Genomic DNA, 26,368 nt, shown 5'->3' with positions numbered 1-26,368 from the left:
CTCAGTTTACACTTTTACTTCAGCACACGATTTACTCTCTACCTTTTATTCCCATTCATATTCCTTCTCTTTCTTTCTCTCTCCGTCTCTCTTTATCTCCTTATCTGTCTGTTTATCCTTTCCTCCACCTCCTTCCATCTAACCTACGCCATAAAAGTGTAAACTCTTTGAGGGCAGGATCTGGGACTTACACAAATGTCACGGGAGAAACTCTGCTGCTTTCGCCTTCCATTGCTCTTGCCCACGAAGCCTCTGGGTCAGAGGGCTGCCCGACTAACCATAGCTCTCCCACCTTCAGACCCTGGCTCACGCTGTCCCTGCTCCCTGAACTATCCTCCCCTTGTCACCATTTACATTCTGCCCATACCACGGTCTCAAATCCCAGTCCTTCCTCCCTGGAACTTTCTCCAGCTATTCATCCCAACCTACTGCATGCTTCTTCCTGCAGAAGTCCTAGCATATCGTCTGTGCCTCTCCTACAGTCTTAAACCTCCCAGGACAGCTCCCAAGTGGTTTTCTCTCAGCACTGACCAGCTCCCCAGGGAGACACTCCTGTGTGCTGTGCACAGAACTGGGTAGGGCACGGGAGGTCTGTCTCCAGAGTTCCCCATAGGGCCTGGAACAACACAGGACACACAGCAGCTCTTAATGTGGTCAGTATTTGTTGACTCTTGTTGCTAAGAAGTTATTTCTCAAGCGTTGGAAGGTTGCATTTAGGAGTTTTAATGGAGACATTTATGTAATGTCTCTGTCCTCTTCCCCCACCGGTCGCGTGTTGAACTTCAAACATATTTTTTCTTTTCCAGTGATAGACTTCACTAAGTCTGAACTTTGCTAAACTTTAGGAAATAATCTCTTTTCCCCCACTCCAGCAGATGAATCCCTGAAGTTAAATGAGAGAATGATCGAACCACCCAGGGTCAGGCTCTCTGTCGCCCGGATGATGAGGAAAATACCTGGCAAGGTGACAAGTATAGATGATGTGTGCTTGCCTTTTCTTGCAAAGGTAACACGGGGCAGAGTTATGTCATACAGAAAGCTTGAACAAGCCAGACTGAAGTTCTGAAAGGAGCCTAAATACCTAAAGTGTAGTTCCAGCGTTTGTAAGATCATGTCTGATTCTGCACGTTGGATACTGTGAACTCAAGTCCTTTGCTTTCATCTTCCCCATAGGCCTGCGGACGCTGGAGAGACCCAGGGGAAGGTGACTGTGCGTGTGGGAGGGCCACTTCAGAAAGGGTTCAAAGTCTTGTTTTTGAAATTTACTACCACCTGAATTAAAATCCTCATGTTGCTTTTTACCAGCAGGTGACCTCGGGCACGGTGGTGTGCTAGTAAACGTGTCACAACCGTCTCTGGGAGCGGGCACAAGGCAAAGCCCTGATTTGTAAAGTTTGCCGATTTCCGTGGTGTAAATACCCGCCCCATGGCTGATTTCAGGCTACTAAGGTGAAGTCACTGAGCGCACAGTTGGGCAGAGCTGTGCAAGGCCAGCTCTCTGCAGCAGGCAAGAGCCCTACCAGCTCACCACTCTTGGAGGGAAGGTCCTTAACATTGCTAATGGTCAGTGAGGTCAATCTGAGGTTGATGGGATCGAGGGAGATACTATATTTGAACACCTTTTGTAAATTGTGAAGTACCATACGCATATTAACAATTTTCATTCGTTTGTCTTAAGTGCTATTTTTAACTAGTTAGTAATTCCCAGTGTGTCCTGGGCAGTAAGTAGAAGCAGGAAAAAAAAAAAAAAAAAAAAAAAAAGGCGAAGACAGCTGGGAAGCTTCCTGTGCTGATATCAGACTTCAGTGTGTACCTCACAGGGACACTACAGTTAACATCTTGGTTTTCTGTTTTTTTTAAACCCCTCTCATGTGTCTGGGTTTGGAATTAGCGGGGGAGAAGGCAGTGGTAGTGCTACCAGGCCTAAGTGAAACCCCATCCCAGGACCCTAGGCCTAAATGCTGTTAGACTGCGACCCTGTCCCTCGGTGGTCTGCCAGCAGGGTCCAGGCTGTGGCCACAGCCCAAGTGTTTGACTTGATCCAATTCTAAGTAGAATTGCTGGGGCAGGGACAATTTGAGATCCCTGGGTGACTTTCAAAGGCTGTATCACATTTCAGAAGGTATTGTTGTTAAACTTTAGAAATTCCTGCTCATCAGGGTTAGTGACGGTCTTTCCCAACATTCAGATGACTCGGGCATCTGTGTGCCAGGCTGGTGCTGTGGGCGCTGGCCCACGAGGAGATGACCTCGTGTTGTCCCCACTTCAACCTGTGAGGCATTCTTAGCCCTTCTTTTTTTAAATAAATTTATTTATTATTTATTTTTGGCTGTGTTTGGTCTTCGTTGCTGCGCACGGGCTTTTCTCCAGTTGCGGTGCACGAGCTTCTCATTGTGGTGGCTTCTCTCGTTGTGGAGCACAGGCTTTAGGCACGCGGGCTTCAGCAGTTGCTGCACACGGTCTCAGTAGTTGTGGCTCACGGGCTTAGTTGCTCCGTGGCATGTGGGATCTTCCCGGACCAGGGCTCGAACCCGTGTCCCCTGCATCGGCAGGCAGATTCTTAACCACCGCGCCGCCAGGGAAGCCCCTCTTAGCCCTTCTGTATGGTCTCGGGGAAGCGGAGGCTCATGTCAGGAGAGGCAGGGCTAGGAGTCAGGTCTCCTGCAGGGTCCTTTTGAGTTACTGTTCGGGGAGAGCGGTGTGGCTTTCTACCGGTGACTGTGCTCCAAAGTTAAATGACTAAGTGCTGTCAGAGAAGGGCTAGGGGAGGCCAAAGAAGGGAGTGGCCTCAGTGAGTCATCTCAACCAAACGGTGTGTCAAGGGAGACACTCTTTTAGAAGCAGGAGGAGAAGACACCGAACTGATGGTACATCCCTTTCTAAGATTAACCTTCCCACCCAGAAGGCAGGTGTAGCACACACAGCAGGGCAAAAGCGTCATGATTTACACGGAGGAAATTTCCTGGCTGAATTATTATAATCCTAGTACCTCTTTGCCTTGGGGGAATCAGATTAACTGGATTAAAGCCTGGGCTGTTGCTATAATCAGGATCCCAGCTGACCCATTGGTGACGGTGTCTTTTATGTTTGGAGGAATAGCAGAGACAAACTGCGTTGCCACAGAAAAGGCAAATCAGATATTGGGATCTGTTACAAGCGGAAAGCCACCAGTGGCAGGATGCTAGAACACAGCCGTCCTACTGCTTGCCGGGAGTGTTTGTGCCAAGGTGGCCGTGTGCTTTGTGCTAAGCAGTAAGCCTGACCACCAGACTAACATGGTATAAGGAAATTAGGTCATGGAAGCCAATTTAAGAGAAGGGTCATTTTGGACAACTACTGACATGGTAACAGTGGGTAGCTTCCCGTAACTACCACTTGCCACAGCAGGAAATGGACTTCTGGGTAAACTGCAAATTAAGCCCTCTGTGCATTTATTTAAACTCCTGAGTTGCTCGATTCCTAGGCTCAATACTAGTACCATTTGAGCATAAAGAAAGGGAGGAGGTGGAGAGAAGCGGTGGAAGGGCGGGAGAACACATCTCTGTGATGTGTGTTTACAATTAAATGGGAGCTAATGGGGTAGAAGCATAGAAAGCTTTCTCAGTAGTGAAGCAGTTCCTCTGAAATGTAGGCTCCCAGGGTAATAGGATTCCTATCTTTAGACAGAAACCAAACTTACCAGCAGAAAATCATTTTGTGATTGCAAATCCAGACCAGTCCTAACCAGACAGTTTTCCAACCCAGGCCCCTCTGCTCAGGGTGGAGGCTGGATGCATCCCCTTGCTCTATTACCCTTCCCCTGTAAGTGTTCTTTCCCCATAAATTGCCGCAGCCTGGAATAACTTCTTTTATATTTGAAGTGTTATTTCCCATCTGCTTGTTTACTAGCAGGTGTTACCTTTGGGATTACGATGCAGCTGGGTGTTTACTGCTTCTGAGCTGTGTAATCAGAATTTAGTACATTGTACTAGCTTGGTTTCGTTCTATGCTGTATAATACTTTCCTGTGGAAATCCCCTACCCAGTGCTTCTGAGTGTGGGCTTTGTAGTCAGACAACTTCCTAGTTGTGTAATCTTTTTTTTTTTTTAACTTTTTATTTTATATTGGAGTATAGTTGATTAGCAATGTTGTGATAGTTTCGGATGTACAGCAAAGTGATTCAGTGATATATATACATGTATCTGTTCTTTTTCAAATTCTTTTCCCATCTGTTACATAATATTGAGCAGAGTTCCCTGTGTTATATAGTAGGTCCTTGTTGGTTATCCATTTTATACAATTTTTTTTTTTTTGCGGTACGCGGGCCTCTCACTGCTGTGGCCTCTCCCATTGCGGAGCACAGGCTCCGGACGCACAGGCTCAGTGGCCATGGTCCACAGGCCCAGCCGCTCTGCGGCACGTGAGATCTTCCCGGACCGGGGCACGAACCCGTGTCCCCTGCATCAGCAGGCGGACTCTCAACCACTGCGCCACCAGGGAAGCCCTTATCCATTTTAAATACAGCAGTGTGTACCTGTCAATCCCAAACTCTCTAACTATCCCTTCCCCCCACCCACCCCACCTGATAGCCATAAGTTCATTCTCTAAGTCTGTGAGTCTGTTTCTGTTTCATAAATAAGTCTTGAACAAGGTATTTGACTCCTAGCCTTGGTGTCCTCCTCTGCACAACAGGAATAATAAAACAGCACCCCCGAAAGGCAGTTGTGATGATTATCTGTGATTGCGAGTGTAAATTAGTTAACACAGGGCCTAGAACATAGTAAGTATTCAATAAATTGTACTTGTTACAATAATAGAATGGTGTTACAGAGTTACATATTGAGATGTCATAAGTTCAAGAATCTGTAGCTTCATATGGGAGATGCTCCAATAGTGGTATTGGATGGTAACTGTATTTTCCCTGATCCAATAATTGAACTGAGAAGTACAGAGAGAACAACTCAGATTATTTGAAATCAGAAGTATCCCAGAAACCTGGAGGAATTGACCATTGAGCTTGCAATTTTGTAGGGTCAGGATTGATGCACTGTGAAACAGAAGCAAAATAAACACAAAACAAGAGAAAATTAAGTGCTGGGTGACAGTGCAGGTATTTAGTGCTTTAGGACTTGGAGGAGAATGAAATAATTTATTACTATAAGCTACAGTGAGAGCTTCAGAGAAGCTTCAGATGACTGACCAGGAAGTGGTCAGGAGGCCTCACTTGTATATTTATATGAATGGACCGCAGAGGATTTTAGTGTCTATCTTTGGGGTTGGCCTCCCAGAGTTCAAAACCACTCAGCACAGTGAGAAGTACTCAGCAATGTAGTTTCTTCTTAAATATCTAAATAGCTGTTGTGGGTCATGTTATTGAAGATCTCTGAAATGAGACCAAGAACTTTAGACTTGATGGATTGGGACTGAGAGAGATAATGGAAGTTATTTTGGTTTTATTTTAATAGACTTTATTTTTTAGAGCAGTCTTAGATTTAAAGAAAATTCAGCAAGATAGTACAGAGAGTTTCCGTATACTAGTTTTCCATATGAGTAGCATCTTACATTAATATAATTCTTTTGTTATAGTTAATGACAAAACTGACACACTGTTAACTTAAGACTATACTTTGTTTGTATTTTCTTGGTTTTATATGATGTCTTTTTTCTGTTCTGGGATCCCATCCAGGATCCCACACTACATTTAGTCATCAAGGCTCCTCTTGGCTGTGACGATATGACTTTCCTCCTTGTTTTTGATGATCTTGACGATTTTGACGAGTACTGGTCTGGTACTTTGGGGATTTTCTCATGATTAGATTCGGATTGTGAGGTTTGGGGAGGAAGGAAGGTCACAGGGGCAAAGTACTAGTTTTCATCACATCATATCAAAGGTACATGCTATCAACACGACTTGTTGATGTTGACCTTGACCACCTGGGTGAGGTAGTGCTTGTCAGAGTTGTCCACTGTAAAGTTTCTCTCCCACTCCCCCTTCCATACTGTCCCCTCTGGAAGGAGGTCACCAAGCACAGCCCAAACTTAAGGAGTGGGGAGTGATGCCCCACTCCTTTGAGTTGCCTACTCTTCGCAGGTCACATTGAAGAAGAAGGAGCCAGGGAGCAGGGAACTCTCAGCAATCTGAGAAAAAGCGGTTGAAGACTGGATTCATGTGGTGAGAGAAGGGATGACTAAGGGATGTGAGATTGGACAGAATTTCGTGGGAGATGAAAGAGAGGGTGGGATCAGGATGGCTGCACGTCTCCAAGCGTCAGTGATCAGGGGATCGTTTGGGTGTAAAGAGCACTGCATTGGTTTATTGGCAACTCTCTGTTTCATGGCTGTGTCACCTTGGGTGAGTCACTCTGTTCCTCCAAGTCTCAGTTTGCCCATTTGTAAAACGTTCTTGACAGTTTCTGCTCTTCCTACCTTGTTGGGCTCTCATGAGAGTAATGAGATATCTCTCATGAGATAATGCAGATGGAAGGGCTTTGAAAGCCATTAAGCCTGTGTGGTTTCAAAGGCTGGCGAAGGGAGTGACGGTACTAATGACAGGGACGCGTACTTGGGAGGGGGATTTATTACCTGAGAGATTCTGAATAACTCAGATAACCCGGGGCAAGGTATAACTCATCCTGAGGATGCTGTCATAGGCTGTGATAGTCACCTGCTAAGGAGATTTTTACTTCAAATATGTTTTCTCAGATATTCTGATTCTGCTGGTCTAGTTGCATGGTCTGTCCCTCAGAAGGAAAGAACTTGGGTAAGACGAGGCTGGTTCTGGAATATTAGGAGGGGCTCCACCTAATCTTTTCAGCTTTCCTCTTACAGCCTTTAATGTCCTCTGCTTGGGGGCACTGAAGGTAACAGGTTTCCTTAATGATCTCAACCTCCCCCACCCCCCCCACACAGTCTCATCACCTGCGATCTCTAATACGCATTTCCAAAGTAACACATCCAAAATGGAACTTTGGTTCTGTTCTGTGCTGGAGTCCCAGGGATGAGGCTAACCTGCTTTACTTGACTGTGAAACTCCTCAGTTAGCCTTGCAATAGCCTGTTTTAACTGAGTCTCCAGAATCCCTCCAAACTGGATATTGTGCAGTGGACGAATCCCTTTACCTTTTCAGGCAAATACATTCTTGGCTCTTCATATACATTTCCTCGCCATTCAGGAGATACGCAACCATGCTTTTGGTTTCTCATCGTATTATTCTTATCTTAGCGACAAACGGATGAGCCATGGAAGATTTTAACCATGTCTGCCCAAATTCCGGGGTAAATCACTGACGACTTGGTACAGCAGAAGAAACTTGGGAAGCCCGAGTGCTGAGTGTACCTCTGTCAATAATTTGCTGCTGACTTTGGGCACAAGGAGCGTAAGCTCTCTGCCCCTCATTTTCCCTATCAGTAGAATACGGAGGGACCACCCAGGCTCTGAAGGATGGAGCAATATTAGCAGCAGAGCTAGTTGGCAAATAAGAGGAGTATAGAGTTAATGTCATTTTTTATGTTGCAAGGGGCTCAGCACATTTCAAAAATGTAGGCTTGAGCCAAAGAATATACATTTGGTATTAACCAAACTGCCAAAGGAAGTTATGTAAAGGAAACCTCTTTATTGATCTTTAAGAAGCGGAGAGATTCTTTTGTCTCTACTGATTTGAGTTGGGATGAAATAAATACTGAGTCTCTTTTGGTCTTTGGATTCTGTCCTCCAACAAGCAGAGCCCATTTCTTCACAAGTAGGTGGTTCTGATAAGCGTCTGCCTGGGCTGATGTATGATGGAAAGGCAAGTAAACGTGGTGTAGTCTCTGCTCATCTCTGGGTGAAAATAAAGGTCATCTCTGGGCATGGAGGATTGCGCAGTGTAATATATATTTCCAAAGGGAAATGCCTGCAAAATGCAGATGCTGAGCCCAGTTCTGACGTCTGTGACTGGTGCCAGCATGGGCATTGGCACCTGCGTTGAGGGCAAAGGGAAGAGCCAAGAAGTGAAAGGATATCTTCCTTCCCTCATCGTTACTCAGCATAGCTGGCTTGCTTAGCTATAAAAAATGCAAGTGTCCAGAGAAACCGCAGTGCAATTTCTCATCCAAAAATGCCTTCTCCCTCACAGTCAAGAGATCCACTGTGTTCTAATATTGTTTCTGAGGTGGATGGTCTCGTGGGTTACTTTTCTTCACTCTAACTCTTCTCTGTAACTTGCTTAACAGTATTGTCTGAATTCTAAGGGGACAGTAGTTCTTAAACTGTAGTATGCATAAGAATCACCTGAGGAGCTTACGAAAATAACAGGTCCCCGACTCGCACCCCTGGTTCAGTGGGCTGAGGAATCTGCGTATTCAGTACATGGCACAGGGAGTTCTGATATAGGGGATCAGCAGAGCCACCTTGAGGATTACCACCTGGGTGCCATGCTCAGCTAGCAATATAGTACTGTACACAGTGCATAAGCCTTTATAAACCAAGTCCTAGTTGCTGCTTTTAGAGCAGCACTTGAGCCTGGCTAAATACATTATTGCCTGACTTAACAACAATCATCGCTGGACTTATACTAATTTCTGATTTCTAAATTTCTGATTTAGACAAGAGGATCATGAGCTTGGGAGTCAGAAAGCCCTGGGTGTAGATCTTTGAGCCTCCACTTACCGTTACCTGAGAAGGCTGCTCAGCTTCTCTGAGGCTTGATTTGCTCACCTGTCAAGGGGGAACAGTATTCCCCAAGTCACTGAGGGAGGGGTGGTGAGGATGAAATAAAATGACTTATATGTGAGCACCTAGCACCGTGCCTGGCACTTAGCAGACAGATGCTCCGTAAATGCTATTTTCCTCCATTCTTATAGGAAGCAGGAGGTTGAAACAAACAAACGAAAGACCTTACATAAAGCAGATATTGTTAAGGGAGACTTTTTTTTTTAATGCCCAGGTGAATAGATTTTTGGCCTTGTTACACATCATTTTAAAAGTCAGTGGTTGTTTAGAGATCTTGGAAGGAAGCCCCTTCTTAATTCCTTTAGATAGTACTGACTTCTGTTGTGAATACGGGTTTCCAAGAGAGATCCCAGCAGGCAGATAAGGAAATGCAGGGGTATCACGATGTTCATACCTTTGCCGAACACTTTGGGGTCCAGTGCAGGGATTTCAGGTCAGGAGTTTAACCCGAAACTACACCTGCTCCTGGTCTAAATCTCACAAGGAGAACCTTGTTTCTGAGAATTTAACTAGTAATGGATTAATTGGACTGTCTTATTCAAACTCTTTCCAGGCGAAATGAGAACATTACAGTGGTCTGAGGGAAACAATGCACTATTATACTCGTGGTATACAGAGAGCTCCTTGCTGTGAGGTGCTTTCTAAATTCAATTTCAGCAATACCTGCCCACACCCGCCTCCCCCGGTCCAACCTGGTTTTACCGTTTGAAAAAAGAAATCATCTTTGTTCTTTGTGTTGGTTGATTAATTTTAGGTTCACTGTTCTTATCCCATATCACGCTCATGTAGGTACTTATGTAATACATTTCTGTATATCACACGGTTCCTCCTTCTGAGGACCCAAATCAGAAAAGGAATTTAATAGCACCGAACGCCTCGCTGCATTCTCTGGCTGGACAAACGGCAGGTTCAGTGAAGATCCTTGGGTAGCGTCAAGCAGGTGTCCCCTTGCTGCCTCTACTCTCCTGGTTCTTCGTAAGAGGAGCCTGTAATCCTATTCCTGGGGCACGGCCGTCACAATAACTTCTGTTCTCTGAAGGCCACACTCTGGAAACTGGGAGAATAATCCCTGTAAGCCCCATCATATGATTTTAGAGCCTGGAAAGATCTTCGAAATCCGCTGATCCAATTCCCTTTGTTTTACAGGAGAGGAAACTGAGGTTCAGAGAAATCCACATAGTTACTCATTTATTTATTTATTTATTTATTATTTTTTTTTTTTTTGCGGTACGCTGCCCTCACTGTTGCGGCCTCTCCTGTTGTGGAGCACAGGCTCCGGACGCGCAGGCTCAGCGGCCATGGCTCACGGGCCCAGCCGCTCCGCGGCATGTGGGATCTTCCCAGACCGGGGCACGAACCTGTGTCCCCTGCATCGGCAGGCGGACTCTCAACCACTCAGGAACTGTGCACACAATAGGAGGCTCGTAATAGACATCCAACGGGTTGAGTTGCCAAATGAGAATCAGGCATGACTCTTTGGAGACGAGGAATTAGCCAGTGCCTGCTAACTAAGAAGGAAATAAATGCTAACTGAGCCCCTTTGGTGCACGAGTGTTCTGCTGTGTTCAGAGGAGCTGGGGAAAGAAGGAGAAGTAAAAACGGGGAGAAACACAAAAATACGAACTTTAATAAACGGTCCTCATTGTCAAGGATTACAGTCTGCAGTGAACTCCTGGCTGGAAGACACTTTCTAAATCAAGATAGGGACGTACCGTACACTATTGAACCAAATAAGATCATATACTTAATGACCCAATTACCTAGTCCTGGAGAAGTCTGGGAGGAAGAGACAAGACTTCTGGCTGCCAGAGGAGCAAGCCCAGTGTTTTCCCCACCGGACTGTTAAAGCCACAGCTCTCTTATTGATCTGTGTGTCCCCGTGATTATGACATGGGGGCAGAGGCTCCACCGGTGCTTATTGAATCAATATGTGGCTCACTTGATACTGAAATTCTGGGTATGTTTATGTGTGCCCACCATGACTGCTTTTGTAGCAATGCTTTCTACTCACGTGGATCTTTTTTTGTTTTCCTTTCAGTGGCCCACCCTCAGGACCCTCACCACCCGTCAGAGAAACCTGTCATTCACTGCCATAAATGTGGGGAGCCGTGCAAGGGTGAAGTGCTTCGGGTCCAGACCAAACATTTCCACATCAGATGTTTCACCTGCAAAGGTATGGACCCTCCAGCTTCCTGGCTGTGTGCCATGTCCTTGCCTTGGAGGCTGCCCCATCCCCTTAACTCCACACCAGTTCACCAGATGGTAAATGAATGTGCTCCCAGACCCTGGAATTGCTCACCTTCTCTAATTTGGGAATGGATTAAACTTAAGGGGGAGACTGAGCTCCCCCCACCCCCAAGACCAGCAGTACACTGTCTTTGGGTGTTCACTGAGGTGCCTGATCCTAGGAGGGGAGCCTAATTGTGGAAGAGCAATGAAAATGGAGTTTTGTGTTTTGTTTTCTTTTGTTTTTCTTTTTGGCTGTGCCACGCGGCATATGGGGTCGTAGTTCCCCAACCAGGGATCAAACCCGTGACCCCTGCTATGGAAGCATGGCGTCTTAACCACTGGACTGCCAGAGAAGTCCCAAGTTTATATTTCTTTTTAAAAATATTTTAAAAATTTTTTTATTTTGTTGAAGTATAGTTGATTTACAATGTTGTGTTAGTTTCTAGTGTACAGCAAAGTGATTCAGTTATACATATATTTACGTATTCTTTTTCATATTCTTTTCCATTCTGGTTTGTCACAGGCTATTGAATGTGGTTCCCTGTGCTACACTGTAGGACCTTGCTGTTTATCTGTACTTTATATTTCTTTTTCACTGAGATGAGGGACTCCTACTTCAAAGTAACCATGTCCCAAAGCCATTTTTTAAAGGAGGACTGGAAAACTTTAAGATTGGGGTGCTAGGACACTGGCTTCTGTGCGTGCTTGTGTGTGTGTGTGTGTGTGTGTGTGTGTGTGTGTGTGTGTGTTGAGAAGTAAGAATTAAGCAAGAACACTTGGAAGGCCTCCAAGCAGGAAAACACTTCCCACTTAAGAAGTGACCCGTCTGTGGTTGATTTCTGTTAACAAGCCCCCCTTTCTGGGGGTGCAGCTCTTGGCATCTACGTATGAAATGTGCTGTCCTGTTTTCCTGGACCAGGGCATGGCCAAGTGGCCAAGGAAGAAGCGAGTAGTTTCTGTGTGTTTATGTGAGAAATATGTTACTTGAGCTAAGGGCATGTCTGGATAGCTCAGGCTGGGGTTCAGTGATGTTGGAAGAGGCGGAAGAGGGGCAAGGCTATGAGCCTGCTCTGTAGCTTTCCTCTGGGCTCTGCACGTGGTACCCACTCTCATTCCTGGAAACCGTGTTTCATTTTGAGCCCCTTAGGCTACAAAGGGTCAGCATTGCCATCTTAACCAGCTGTCCTCAGGGTCTCTCAAGTAAGCTCCAGGCTGCCTAGAGACCCTCAAATACATGATCAAAGGCGGCGGGCAAAAGCTTTTCTGGAGTCCACAACTGTTTCTTTCACTGAGTGTAACCTTTTCAGGAAAAAGAGCACTGGCATATAGCTCGGGTAAAAAGGTGGAGGGGAAGGAAGGGCATGAGTTTGGCTCCCATTGAGCGTGACAGAGATGACAAAGGCTATAATGCGCATCATATAGAGAGAGAGAGTCTTTGATCCTCCTGGAAATCCCTATGAGCAAGTACGATACATCCCCAGTTTTCAGACGACCCAAGTTGGTTATCAGGAAACATCAGGGTCACACCCAGGGTACTGACTGTGTCCGCACTCTGTGTGCCTTAAGTCCTGCCATTGCCACTAAAGCAGCTCTATGGTCTCAGGCAAGTGACCTCTCTGTGGCTCTGTGTCCTTACCTGTAAAAGAAAGAGACTAGACCACGGATATTTAAATCACCCCAGGTCTGAAGTTTGCCAGTTCTATATACACATAACCATATCTCTACATAATACAGAACCCAGAGGTACTGAATTAGAGCCTTTTAGGTAGCATGTCAGAAAAAAATATAACTTCTGCTTACATCCGGATTGGCTAACTTGGGGTCAGGCATTATATTTTATTTTTTGCTCATAGATTTCCTGAGACATGGCTTAAGGAGTAGGTTTGGTATGAAATAAACAGAAAAAAGTAAACAAGGGCAGCCCTGTATGTAGTTTATATTTCTAGTTGAAAGTACAAAGTGTTAGTCTCCAGGTGGTCACTGTTCAACACATCAAGATATTAGAAGACACATTCGTTTATCCCCCGGGAGGTAGAAGTTTCCATGCTTTTCTTCTAGTTTAAATCGAAGGACTGAATGTAAGTTATTTATGTTGGAAAGTTGTACCATATATACTTTGTTTCATGCTATCAATATGTTCCTGAAAAGTTGAATTTTTTTATAAATTACATCATATTTTGAGAACACGTCATTCATAGGAATTATTTTTAGTTTAAACAAAATTTTACTAAAAAAATTGTCATCGGTTCTTGTAAATTTGTATTTTCCCATACTTTATCTGTCAAGTCTGCTGTCTTATGTCTCCAACTTACTGGGATCATCCCTTTTTTTACTATCCAAAGAAAGTGTTTAAGCTCCCCATGTCTTATACTCTAGCAAGTTTATGCCTTTTCCCCAAGATTCTAGAGTAGTGTTGTCTAGTAGAAACATGATGCAAGCCACATACATGATTCTGAATTTTCTAATAGCAATATTAAAAAGGTATAACGGGACAGGTGCAGTTAACTTTCATAATATATTTTTTATTTGTCCTTACAGACCCCAAATAATATCATTTCAACATGTAATTAAAATAAAAATTATTGAGATATTTGACATTCTTTTTTTTCCATACTAGCTTACAGTGCATCTCAATTTGGACTAGTCAGTCACATTTCAACCGTTCAATAGCCACAGGTAGTTAGTAGCTATAGTATTGGACAACACAGTTCTAGAGATTCCTCGAGGTTTACACTCTTGTGGTCCCCTTTTGCTCTAAATTCTTGCCACTCCCAACTTCTTGGTCTCCCCTTTATGAGTGCTGTGCCTTTCGCATGGCTTCACCCCATACTGGACACCATTTCTCTTCCTCCTTTTCCCAAAGTACCACTTCACAAAGCAGCTCTTTTCAGCAGGGTTTACTGAATGTCTGGGATAATGGAGGGAGTTATAGCACAGAATAGACAACTGCCTAGTATTCTCAGGCTTTCTCTTTCCTTCCATCCTTCCTTCTTCCCTCCCTCCCTCCCTCCCTCTCTCCGTTCTTTCTTTCTTTCCTTCCTTCCTTCTTTCTATTAACTGGAAAAGTCTATTAATAGACTTTAATTTTTAGAGCAATTTTACATTTACAGAAAAATTGAGCAGAAAGCAGAAAGTACAGATGAGGGCCATTTCTCATACTTATTCAGAACCTCATCTGCTACCATCTTGGTAGGGCTTCCTCTCTCTACAAAGGCCCTTCTCCCCTCCATCCCAGGGACCCCAACTTCCTTCTCCCTCATTGTCAGATCAGGAGTCTAAATTACCTTAGGGTCTCTACGTTTTATAAGCTCATTAGGAGGGTTTCCCAGAGGAAACAAAAATCCCCTTGAAGAATGCTGTCTTCGTCCTAACCTAAGTGGCCCAGACTGCAGCTAAGTCTTAAAACAACCGTTTTGTTTTCTTTCTGTTACATATAAAGCAGAGGTGTCATTTTTACACAAATAACAAGTGTTGGCGAGGATGTGGAGAAAAGGGAACCCTCATGCACTGTTGGTGGGAATGTAAATTGGTGTAGCCACTATGGAGAACAGTATGGAGGTTCCTCAGAAAATAAAATATAGAACTACCATATGATTAAACTATTCCATTTCTGGGTATTTATCCAAAAAAAATGAAGACACTAATTCAAAATGATATATGCACCCCCATGTTCATTGCAGTGTTATTTACAATAACCAAGATATGGAAGCAACCTAAGTGCCCATCAATAGATGACTGGATAAAGAAGATGTGATATACAATGGATATTACCCAGTCACAGAAAAACAATAAAATCTTGCCATCTGCAAAAGAATAGATGAATGGATCCAGAGGGTATTATGCTAAGTGAAATAAGTCAGACAGCAACAAATACTGTGTGACTTCACTTATATGTGTAATCTAAAAAACAGAACAAATAAAGAACCATAACAAAGCAGAAACAAGAGTCATAGATATAGAGAACAAACAGGTGGATGCCAGAGGGGAGGAGGAAGGTGTGGGAGAGAAATAGGTGAGGGAGATTAAGAGGCGCAAACTTCCAGCTGCAAAATAAATGAACCACTGGTGTGAAATGTACAGCACGGGGACTACAGTCAATATTTATGTAATACCTTTGTGTGGTGGCAGATTGTAACCAGACTTGTCGTGGTGATCGTTTTGAAATGTATAGAAGTGTTAAATCACTGTGTTGTGTACCAGGAACTAACATAGTGTTGCAGGTCAATTATACTTCAAAAACAAACTCACAGAGAAACAGATCAGAACTGCGGTCCCCAGAGGCGGAGGTGGGAATTGGATGAAGGTGGTCAAAAGGTACAAACTCCCAGTTATATGATAAATAAGTACCAGAGATGTAATGTACGAAGTGATAAATATAATCAACACTGTTGTATGTTACATGTGAAAGTTAAGAGAGTAAAGCTTAAGTTTTCTTCACAAGGAAAAAGAAATCTTTTTTTCTATTTCTTTAATTCTGCATCTGTATGAGATGATGGATGTTCACTAAACTTACTGAGGTCATAATTTCATGGTGTATGTGAGTCAAATCGTTATGCTGTGCATCTTCAACTTATACAGAGCTGTATGTCAGTTATGTCTCAATAAAACTGGAAGGAAAAACAAAATAGAGATGTCATGTTCCGATTGTGAGCTAATGTCCCAGGATGGAGGATTTTGGGTGGAGGGCATTTGCTAAAACAAGCCTGGGCTTTTGGTCAAGACCTGGCTGAGTGCGGGAGGAGGAACATTCAGGTTCTGACCACGAGGTGAGTCAGGATCTCTGGGTGATTCTCTCTCCTCCCTCCTACCAGCTCTCCTTCATACATATACCATGGTGCCAAAGCCTCGTAGTTCTTGAGTGGGACCTGAGGGGGCTTTCCGCAATTAGAAAGAAAACCCTAAGATGCAAATACCCGTGGAAATAAAAAGCAGAGATGAACTCTTACTAAGAATGGATTTTGAAGGAGGAGGGACAAAGAGCACACTGAACGTCTTACATGAGAGCTAGACAAGTATGAAGGTGGGACAGGGTTGCAGTGGAGGAATTAGACTTCATAACACAAACTTAAACCCATAAGCAGTCCACGACTTCATAGGTTTAGCTGGAACAGGGTCAGGGTTGGTGAGCACGAATTTTGTTGGTGAACCTATATCGCTTCCTGAAACGTCTGATATCTTGGGATCTGATGGTCCAAGAGTTATGTATCCAATTAGTACATGTTAATGGAACACATACTCCATGCAAGATATTATGCTAAATGCTGAGAAAAGAAAGAGCACAGCCTGTTTGTGTGCTGACACACATACGTGTTTGTGTGTCAGAGAACTCATGGGGTATTTGAAGAGGTATCTACATAAGCAACATGTATTATATTGAGTAATAAGTGCTGTGATGGAGAGAAATATAGCATGTGGACTGGGGGCAGGGAGATAGATGCAGAAGGGGGATAGAATGGTAGTCAGGTGGAAATAATGCAAGGTGGCACCAGGTGTGATAGGGACTCAGGGACAGATTTAAAAGACATTTAAAGTTAAGGTTGCTAGGATTTTATGACTGATGGAATATGAGGAATGAAGAAGGATCCAGGTTTCCAGTTGGACTGCCTGGGTGGACAGATGGTTGCCACCAACTAAGGATATACAGCAGCACTGGATAGGCTAGTGCGGGGAGAGAGTTCAGTTTGGGATACATTGTGGCTGAGCCCACATGGTCCATACAGAGTCTCATAGGCTTAGCACTCGAGAGGTACTGGTCTGTGTTGGGAAGAAGGATTCGAAAGTGTTTGGCATCCAGGTAATGGCTGAAGCTCTGTAATTGTGTGTGGAATTCCCCTGGGAAAGGGCAAAAGGCAGGAACTGAATAATAACGATGCCAGCGTCTCAAGGAAGTAGAACCTAATTTCCATTTGTAACCTTGGAAAATGTGCGCATCTGGTAATGAGATGGGGAAAGTGATTTAATTAATGGATGGATTCTATAATTAAAAGAAAAGGAGATCCCCAAAGCTTCTGTTATTCTCTATAATAACCCAATGGAAATAAAATATGGCTGCAGGCTTCTGGATGGAGCTATTCTATATCTTAAGTACTCAGTGGCTTTGTTTTTCATGCTTGCCCATTAGCAGCAGCCATCCCACTAACTTAAAAGAGGTGTTTTTTTTTTAATGCTATCCAATCATTCTGATACTGTTCCAGTGGTATGATCTTTTTTTTTTTTTTTTTTTTTTCCTGTACGCGGGCCTCTCACTGCTGTGGCCTCTCCCCTTGCGGAGCACAGGCTCCGAACGCGCAGGCTCAGCGGCCATGGCTCACGGGCCCAGCCACTCCGCGGCATGTGGGATCTTCCCGGACCAGGGCGCGAACCCGTGTCCCCTGCATCGGTAGGCGGACTCTCAACCACTGAACCACCAGGGAAGCCCCAATGATCTTTTTTTTTTTTTTTTTTTTTTTTTTTTTTGCGGTACACGGGCCTCTCATGTTGTGGCCTCTCCCGTTGCGGGGCACAGGCTCCGGACGCGCAGGCTCAGCAGCCATGGCTCATGGGCCCAGCCGCTCCGCGGCATGTGGGATCTTCCGGGGCCGGGGCGCGAACCCATGTCCCCTGCATCGGCAGGCGGACTGTCAACCACTGCGCCACCAGGGAAGCCCCAATGATCATTTTTTAATGTAGCACCTTGTCTGCATCATGATTGTAATACATGCTCTATAAGAGAATAAGAAACCTGTTTAAATAGTATAAATTTAATATTTAATAATTACATATTTAATATTTGATTAAATTTAAGTTAATTATACACACAGTTCATCATATACATTGTTGATACATTATATTGTTCATTATAATTATTGTTGTCTATCTTGAGCATTTTTTTTCAGGATAATGCCCTAGATCCAGTTTTCTTCCAGAAAGTTCTAGAGCATTTAGAAACGATCTGGGACCAGAGGATTGAGAAGGGCTGTCTAGCTAAATGTTCTGTTTTCAGTGAGCCTTTCCTGGACTATACTGTATAAGATTTCAGCTGCTCCCTATACCATATCTCTTTCTAATGTATCTTTTTTCCTTAACATTTATCATTATTTAGTATATTTTATTCATGTATCTTTACCTCCTACTAAAGAGTAAGCTCCCCTCGAGGGCAGAGATTTTTTTTTTTTTTTTGCGGTACGCGGGCCTCTCACTGCCGTGGCCTCTCTATTTGCGGAGCGCAGGCTCCCGATGCGCAGGCTCAGCGGCCACGGCTCACGGGCCCAGCCGCTCCGCGGCACGTGGGATCCTCCCGGACAGGGGCACGAACCCGTGTCCCCTGAATCGGCAGGCGGACCCCCAACCACTGTGCCACCAGGGAAGCCCTTTTGCCTGTTTTGTTTACTACTGTGTACCTGGTACCTAAAACAATGCCCGATGTATTAGGTGCCCAATAAGGGGAAAGCTGACTGAATGACCAGTAACCGTGTATTTCTTTGTCACTTGAATATTTGTAAGTGTTTCTAATGGCATAGCTAGTCAACAAGATTTATTGAGTGCTTACTATGATATATGCCCTCAAATGCTTACTAGACAGCAACATTATCTTTTGAAAAGAACGAGTGTAAGTAAAGCTATCTGTCATCGATTACAGAGCTACACGTCTGCCTGGCAGATGGAACAGATAAGAGAACTTGTGCTGAAGGCTACTGTCAGGCAGCGCTTGGGTGAGATGTTGCTGCTGTTTAGTTCTTTATGCTGGTTTAGACCCTTAGCTTTCACTTAACCCACTGGATGTAACCCACTGCATGTGGGTTATTTTCCGACTCAAGTGGACATTGATATAGCTCTAGTAAAATGGAAGCAATTTCTTATATTCCCTAAGTGCTGAGCTCGGGCTTTTAATACCTATTTAGAGAATCTGACTCATTTGGAAATTGATTAAATGGAAGAATTAATCCGGATGCAAGAAAAATAAGTCTGATGCAAATGTGCTCCCTTCGCACAGCAAATCAGAAACCACTTTCATGCCATCTTTTGTTGATAAAAGAATAATCCTGTGTAGCTTATCTTTTGAATTTTGCACCATGTTAAAGTGTTACCTAGTCAAATAAATATAATTTAGGTTATAAGGTTTTGAATTCCAAAGTGAAATAGGATAAAGGCTCAGAACTTCTCCAGAATACGCTGCTTAACAATTTTGACTCTTGCTGGGAGTTAATTATCCATGGGTCTCTTGTGAGCATAGGCGCCGGTAGCTTGTTGTTCTGAATTATCTTTCCAAGGATGTTTGTATAGTGAACATTCTTGGAAGATAGAGATAGTGTTTCCCTCTGGAGTAGGGGATGGATTTGTTTGCTGTCTAGTATAATAAAGATAATGTCTGCCTCTAGAAGATTTGCTTGCAGCTTATTATGAAAGATTGGGGCTTCCTAAGCTCGGGGTTCCTCAGTGACACAAACCCCCTGCACGAGCAGCATCCTGGTGACCTGCTTCTCTTGCCTCTGAGGGATTTGGGGGGTCATGGGGAATGGGTAACAAATATGAAGCTCATGTTACTCGCCCTGAGTCATAAAGTCTTTCGCTTCTTTTTTTTTGCGGTACACGGGCCTCTCACTGTTGAGGCCTCTCCCGTTGTGGAGTACAGGCTCCAGACGCGTAGGCTCAGCGGCCATGGCTCACAGGCCCAGCCGCTCCACGGCATGTGGGATCCTCCCGGACCGCGGCGCGAACCCGTGTCCCCTGCATCGGCAGGCGGACTCTCAACCACTGCGCCACCAGGGAAGTCCTATCTTCTTTAAAAAAAAAAAAAAAAAGTCTTTTGCTTCTGACCCAGGAGTGTCATGTCTTCTGCCAGCATCCGTGAAATCAGGGCAGGCTAACTTGTTAGCTTGCAGGTAAAAATCTCAGGTTCTTTATAGTTCCTGAGAGCTCTGTTTTGTGTCCATGGAAGCTTACTTTTTGAGAAAGGGAACGCTGAAGTTCACCCAGCTTGATCAAAGAAGAACACATTTTCTAAGAAGATGATTTGTACAACAAAGGTTATGGGAGTGTTTATATCATAGAGGAGGGAGGAAAACGGAAATGTTCCTCAAGCATTTTTAAAGCAAGCACTGAACTCATCCTGTTGCTGTTTCTTTTCACGTCCTGACCCTGAACCCTTGGAGTACCCCGTGGTCAGACCTCATCTCTATGTCCACTTTCTAGTGAGCTCATCTAGTCTCATGGTTTACAAGTACCATCTGTACCCTGACAAATACCAACTCGATTACTCTACCCTGCAATCCAGCCTGGTATCTTCAAAGGCCTTCTCAGCATCTCCGGTAGGCCTCTCAAACTTAATTCCTGGTTACTGGCACCATCCCTACCCCCTAACCTTCTTCTCCAGTCTTTTAATTTCAGCAGTTGTCAAGACCTTCTTCCCAGTTGCTCAGGCTAAAAACGTTGGAGTCATTTTCACTCCTCTTTTTCTTTCACATGAAACAAGTATTCCACCAAAAAATCCCTTTGGCCCTATCTTCAAAGTATATACAAAAATCTGACTGTTCACACTGTCCCAAAGATAATGATCCTACTCCAAGCTGCCATCATGTTTTGCCTGGATTAATAATGGTATTGGGTCTCCCTGCATCTGCGTTGCCCCCCTTCCCCAGATTATTCGTAATGCAGGAGCCAAGGTGATCCTTACAAATAAAGCCAGATCCTGTCACCTTTCCAAAGAATTCCCGCATCTTTCAGAATGAAAGCCAAAGACCTTAATTTGACCTTCAGGGCCCCTCCTCACTGTTACTCCCAGTCATCATGTCCCAGCACTTTCTGGCTCCCTCTGCCAAGCTACACTGACCTGTTTGATTGCTCTTAAACAAACCAAGCTTTGAAGAGCCTCAGGACCTTTGCACTTACAGTTCCTTTTGCTTGACAAACTGTTTATCCAGATATGTGCCTGGCGCCCTCCGTCACTTCCTTTGGGTCCCTTCTCAAATGACATTTATCAATGAGATCATCTTTGACACCAACTGATACGGATACACGTGTATATGTGTATCTGCGTGTGTTTACATATATATGTATTTATATACGATTTAAGTTATGTGTGGTTTGTTGGTTGCCTGTCTCCCCCTGCTAGAATGTAGGCACCAACGGGTTTGTACAGCAGTCCTTAGGAAATAACCTAGCTTACATTAGGCACTCAATAATAATGGCTGAATGAATGAAAGAAATGTTTATCATTGATTGATACTAATTACAGATTATTATTTCCAAATTATTGAATCCAGGTCACCCAGGCTTGATTTCAATCAATGTCTTCTTAAGTGTGGGAAGGAGAAAATTATTTTTGTAGTTCCCAGATACAGCATTTCTCACACAGGGAAAAAATATTCTCTCTTCAATATTTTTTTCAACCCTTCTAATTTCATGAAGCAGAAGATCTTTATAACAAAGAGACAATAGCTGTCAGGCACAGGGCCTTAATCAGGCAATGATATCAAAGCTCAAACTGAATCACATTATTTAATTATTTATTTCTACAGATACTTTATATAGAGGGCAAGTGGCCCTGGAAGTTTTGATTTACAGTAATGGTATACATTTGCCTTTTAAAATAATTGTACTTCATATAAATGAGATTTATTTGTCTCTATCCTGCCTAAGGAGAGTGCAGGCCTGACTGAGAGCAGAGACCGAGGCCAGGGCCAGCTGAAGGCTTGGGTGGGACTCAGAATACCAAAGCAGGCTCTTCAGCTGCCTTTTTCAGATGCACTTCCATGATTACAGACCATGTAATGAACAACAAAGCCGTGTGGCTGACAGGGTCTTGGTACTCCAGCCGGGTGTCAGGCCTGAGCCTCTGAGGTGGGAGAGCTGAGTTCAGGACATTGGTCCACCAGAGACCTCCCAGCCCCACATAATATCAACTGGTGAGAGCTCTCCCAGAGACCTCTGTCTCAATGCTAAGACGCAACTCCATTCAACAAGAGCAAGCTCCGCTGCTGAACACCGCATGCCAGGCAACTACCAAGACAAGAACACAACCTTACCAATTAGCAGAGAGGCTACCTAAAATCATAACAAGTTCACAGACACCCCAAAACACACCACTGGACACAGTCCTGCCCACCAGAAAGACAAGATCCAGCCTCATCCACCAGAACACAGGCACCAGTCCCCTCCACCAGGAAGCCTACACAACCCACTGAACCAACCTTACCCACTGGAGGCAGACACCAAAAACAGCAGGAACTACGAACCTGCAGCCTGCAAAAAAGAGACCCCAAACAGTAAGTTAAGCAAAATGAGAAGACAGAGAAATACGCAGCAGATGAAGGAGCAAGGTAAAAACCCATCAGATCAAACAAATGAAGAGGAAATAGGCAGTCTACCCGAAAAAGAATTCAGAGTAATGATAGTAAAGATGATCCAAAATCTTGGAAACAGAATGGAGAAAATACAAGAAACATTTAACAAGGACCTAGAAGAACTAGAGAGCAAACACACTATGATGAACAGCACAATAAATGAAATTTAAAATTCTCTAGAAGGAATCAATAGCAGAATAACTGAGGCAGAAGAATGGATAAGTGACCTGGAAGATAAAATAGTGGAAATAACTCCCACAGAGCAGAATAAAGAAAAAAGAATGAAAAGAATTGAGGACAGTCTCAGAGACCTCTGAGACAACATTAAACACACCAGCATTCGAATTATAGGGGTCCCAGAAGAAGAGAAAAAGAAAGGGACTGAGAAAATATTTGAAGAGATTATAGTTGAAAACTTCCTTAATATGGGAAAGGAAATAGTCAATCAGGTCCAGGAAGTGCAGAAAGTCCCATACAGGATAAATCCAAGGAGAAACATGCCAAGACGCATATTAATCAAATTATCAAAAATTAAATACAAAGGAAAAATATTAAAAGCAGCAAGGGAAAAGCAACAAATAACATACAAGGGAATCCCCATAAGGTTAACAGCTGATCTTTCAGCAGAAACTCTGCAAGCCAGAAGGCTGTGGCAGGACATATTTAAAGTGATGAAAAGGAAAAACCTACAACCAAGATTACTCTATCCAGCAAGGATCTCATTCAGATTTGACAGAGAAATTAAAACCTTAACAGACAAGCAAAAGCTAAGGGAATTCAGCACCACCAGACCAGCTTTACAACAAATGCTAAAGCAACTTCTCTAGGCAGGAAACACAAGACAAGGAATAGACCTACAATAACAAACCCAAAACAATTAAGAGAATGGTAATAGGAACATACATATCGGTAATTACCGTAAATGTAAATGGATTAAATGCTTCAACCAAAAGGCATAGACTGGCTGAACGGATACAAAAACGAGACCTGTATATATGCTGTCTACAAGAGACCTACTTCAGACCTAGGGACACAAACAGACTAAAAGTGAGGGGATGGAAAAAGATATTCCATGCAAATGGAAATCAAAAGAAAGCTGGAGTAGCAATTCTCATATCAGACAAAAGAAACTTTAAAATAAAGACTATTACAAGAGACAAAGAAGGACACTACATAATGATCAAGGGATCAATCCAAGAAGAAGCTATAAAAATTGTAAATAGTTATGCACCCAACATGGGAGCACCTCTCTACATAAGGCAAATGCCAACAACCATAAAAGGAGAAATCGATAGTAACACAATCATAGTAGGGGACTTTAACACCCCACTTTCACCAATGGACAGATCATCCAAAATGAAAATAAATAAGGAAACACAACCTTTAAATGATACATTAAACAAGATGGACTTAATTGATATTTATAGGACATTCCATGCAAAAACAACAGAATACACTTTCTTCTCAAGTGCTCATAGAACATGCTCCAGGATAGATCATATCTTGGGTCACAAATCAAGCCTTGGTAAATTTAAGAAAATTGAAGTCGTATCAGGTATCTCTTCTGACCACAACGCTATAAGACTAGATATCAGTTACAGGAAACAGACTGTAAAAAATACAAACACATGGAGGCTAAACAATATACTACTAAATAACCAAGAGATCACTGAAGAAATCAAAGAGGAAATCAAAGAATACATAGAAACAAATGAAAATGAAAACACCACGACCTAAAACCTATCGGATACAGCAAAAGCATTTCTAAGAGGGAAGTTTATAGCAATACAATCCTACCTCAAGAAACAAGAAACATCTCAAATAAACAACCTAACCTTACACCTAAAGCAAGTAGAGAAAGAAGAACAAAAAAACCCCAAAGTTAGCAGAAAGAAAGAAATCATAAAGATCAGATCAGAAATAAATAAAAAAGAAATGAAGGAAATGATAGCAAAGATCAATAAAACTAAAAGATGGTTCTTTGAGAAGGTAAACAAAAGTGATAAACCAGTAGCCAGACTGATCACGAAAAAAAGGGAAAAGACTCAAATCAATAGAATTAGAAATGAAAAAGGAGAAGTAACAACTGACAGTGCAGAAATACAAAGGATCATGAGAGATTACTACAAGCAACTATATGCCAATAAAATGGACAACTTGGAAGAAACAGACAAATACTTAGAGAAGCACAACCTTCCAACACTGAATTAGGAAGAAATAGAAAATATTAACAGACCAATCACAAGCACTGAAATTGAAACTGTGATTAAAAACCTTCTAACAAACAAAAGCCCAGGACCAGATGGCTTCAGAGGCGAATTCTATCAAACAATTAGAGAAGAGCTAACACCTGTCCTTCTCAAACTCTTCCAAAATATAGCAGAGGGAGGAACACTCCCAAACTCATTCTACGAGGCCACCATCACCCTGATACCAAAACCAGACAAAGGTGTCACAAAAAAAAGAAAACTACAGGCCAATATCACTGATGAATATAGATGCAAAAATCCTCAACAAAATACTAGCAAACAGAATCTAACAGCATATTAAAAGGATCATATACCATGATCAAGTGGGATTTATCCCAGGAATGCAAGGATTCTTCAATATACAGAAATCAATCAATGTGATACACCATATTAACAAATGGAAGGAGAAAAACCTTACGATCATTTCAATAGTTGCAGAAAAACTTTCAAAATAATTCAACACCAATTTATGATAAAAACCCTCCAGAAAGTAGTCATAGAGGGAACTTACCTCAACATAATAAAGGCCATATATGAAAAACCCACAACAAACATCGTTCTTAATGGTGAAAAACTGAAACCATTTCCACTAAGATCAGGAACAAGACAGGGTTGCCCACTCTAACCACCATTATTCAACATAGTTTTGGAAGTTTTAGCCACAACAATCAGAGAAGAAAAAGAAATAAAAGGAATCCAAATCGGAAAAGAAGTAAAACTGTCACTGTTTGCAGATGACATGATACTATACATAGAGAATCCTAAAGATGCTACCAGAAACTACTAGGACTAATCAATGAATTTGGTAAAGTGGCAGGATACAAAATTAATACACAGAATTCTCTTGCATTCCTATATACTAATGATGAAAAATCTGAAAGAGAAATTAAGGAAAAACTCCCATTTACCATTGCAACAAAAAGAATAAAATACCTAGGAATAAACCTACCTAAGGAGACAAAAGACCTAGAGAACTATAAGACACTGATGAAAGAAATTAAAGATGATATAAACAGATGGAGAGATATACCATGTTCTTGGATTGGAAGAATCAACATTGTGAAAATGACTATGCTACTCAAAGCAATCTACAGATTCAATGCAATCCCTATCAAACTACCAATGGCATTTTTCACAGAACTAGAACAAAAAATTTCACAATTTGTATGGAAACACAAAAGACCCCGAATAACCAAAGCAATCTTGAGAAAGAAAAATGGAGCTGGAGGAACCAGGCTACCTGATTTCCAACTATACTACAAAGCTACAGTAATCAAGACAGTATGGTACTGGCACAAAAACAGAAATATAGATCAATGGAACAGGATAGAAAGCCCAGAGATAAATCCACACACATATGGTCACCTTATCTTTGACAAAGGAGGCAAGAATATACAATGGAGAAAAGACAGCCTCTTCAATAAGTGGTGCTGGGAAAACTGGACAGCTACATGTAAAAGAATGAAATTAGAACACTCCCTAACACCATACACAAAAATAAACTCAAAATGGATTAAAGACCTAAATGTAAGGTCAGACACTTTAAAACTCTTAGAGGAAAACATAGGCAGAACACTCTATGACATAAATCAAAGCAAGATCCTTTTTGACCCACCTCCTAGAGTAATGGAAGTAAAAACAAAAATAAACAAATGGGACCTAATGAAACTTAAAAGCTTTTGCACAGCAAAGGAAACCATAAACGATGAAATAACAACCCTCAGAATGGGAGAAAATATTTGCAAATGAAACAACTGACAAAGGATTCATCTCCAAAATATATAAGCAGCCCATGCAGCTCAATATCAAAAACACAAACAATCCAATCCAAAAATGGGCAGAAGACCTAAATAGACATTTCTCCAAAGAAGATATACTGAT

At 42.8% G+C, this 26,368-nt stretch overlaps 1 protein-coding gene across 10 annotated transcripts in view; it reads left to right on the top strand.

Annotated features, from left to right (window-relative positions):
* The window catches only part of ABLIM1 (actin binding LIM protein 1), a 315,505-nt gene that overhangs the window by 149,108 nt on the left and 140,029 nt on the right, over positions 1 to 26,368 (top strand). For all 10 annotated transcript variants that reach the window (XM_049697063.1, XM_049697064.1, XM_049697062.1 and 7 more), the window contains one exon: positions 10,727 to 10,861. In XM_049697063.1, coding sequence (XP_049553020.1) covers positions 10,727 to 10,861 — 135 coding nt within the window. Of the gene's footprint in view, positions 1 to 10,726; positions 10,862 to 26,368 lie in introns of those variants that run through there.

Source organism: Orcinus orca, chromosome 14 (genome assembly GCF_937001465.1).
Source record: "Orcinus orca chromosome 14, mOrcOrc1.1, whole genome shotgun sequence".
NCBI classification, from domain to species: domain Eukaryota; kingdom Metazoa; phylum Chordata; class Mammalia; order Artiodactyla; family Delphinidae; genus Orcinus; species Orcinus orca.
Note: the sequence above shows the minus strand (reverse complement) of the source record. Positions and strands in the feature narration are given on the sequence as shown.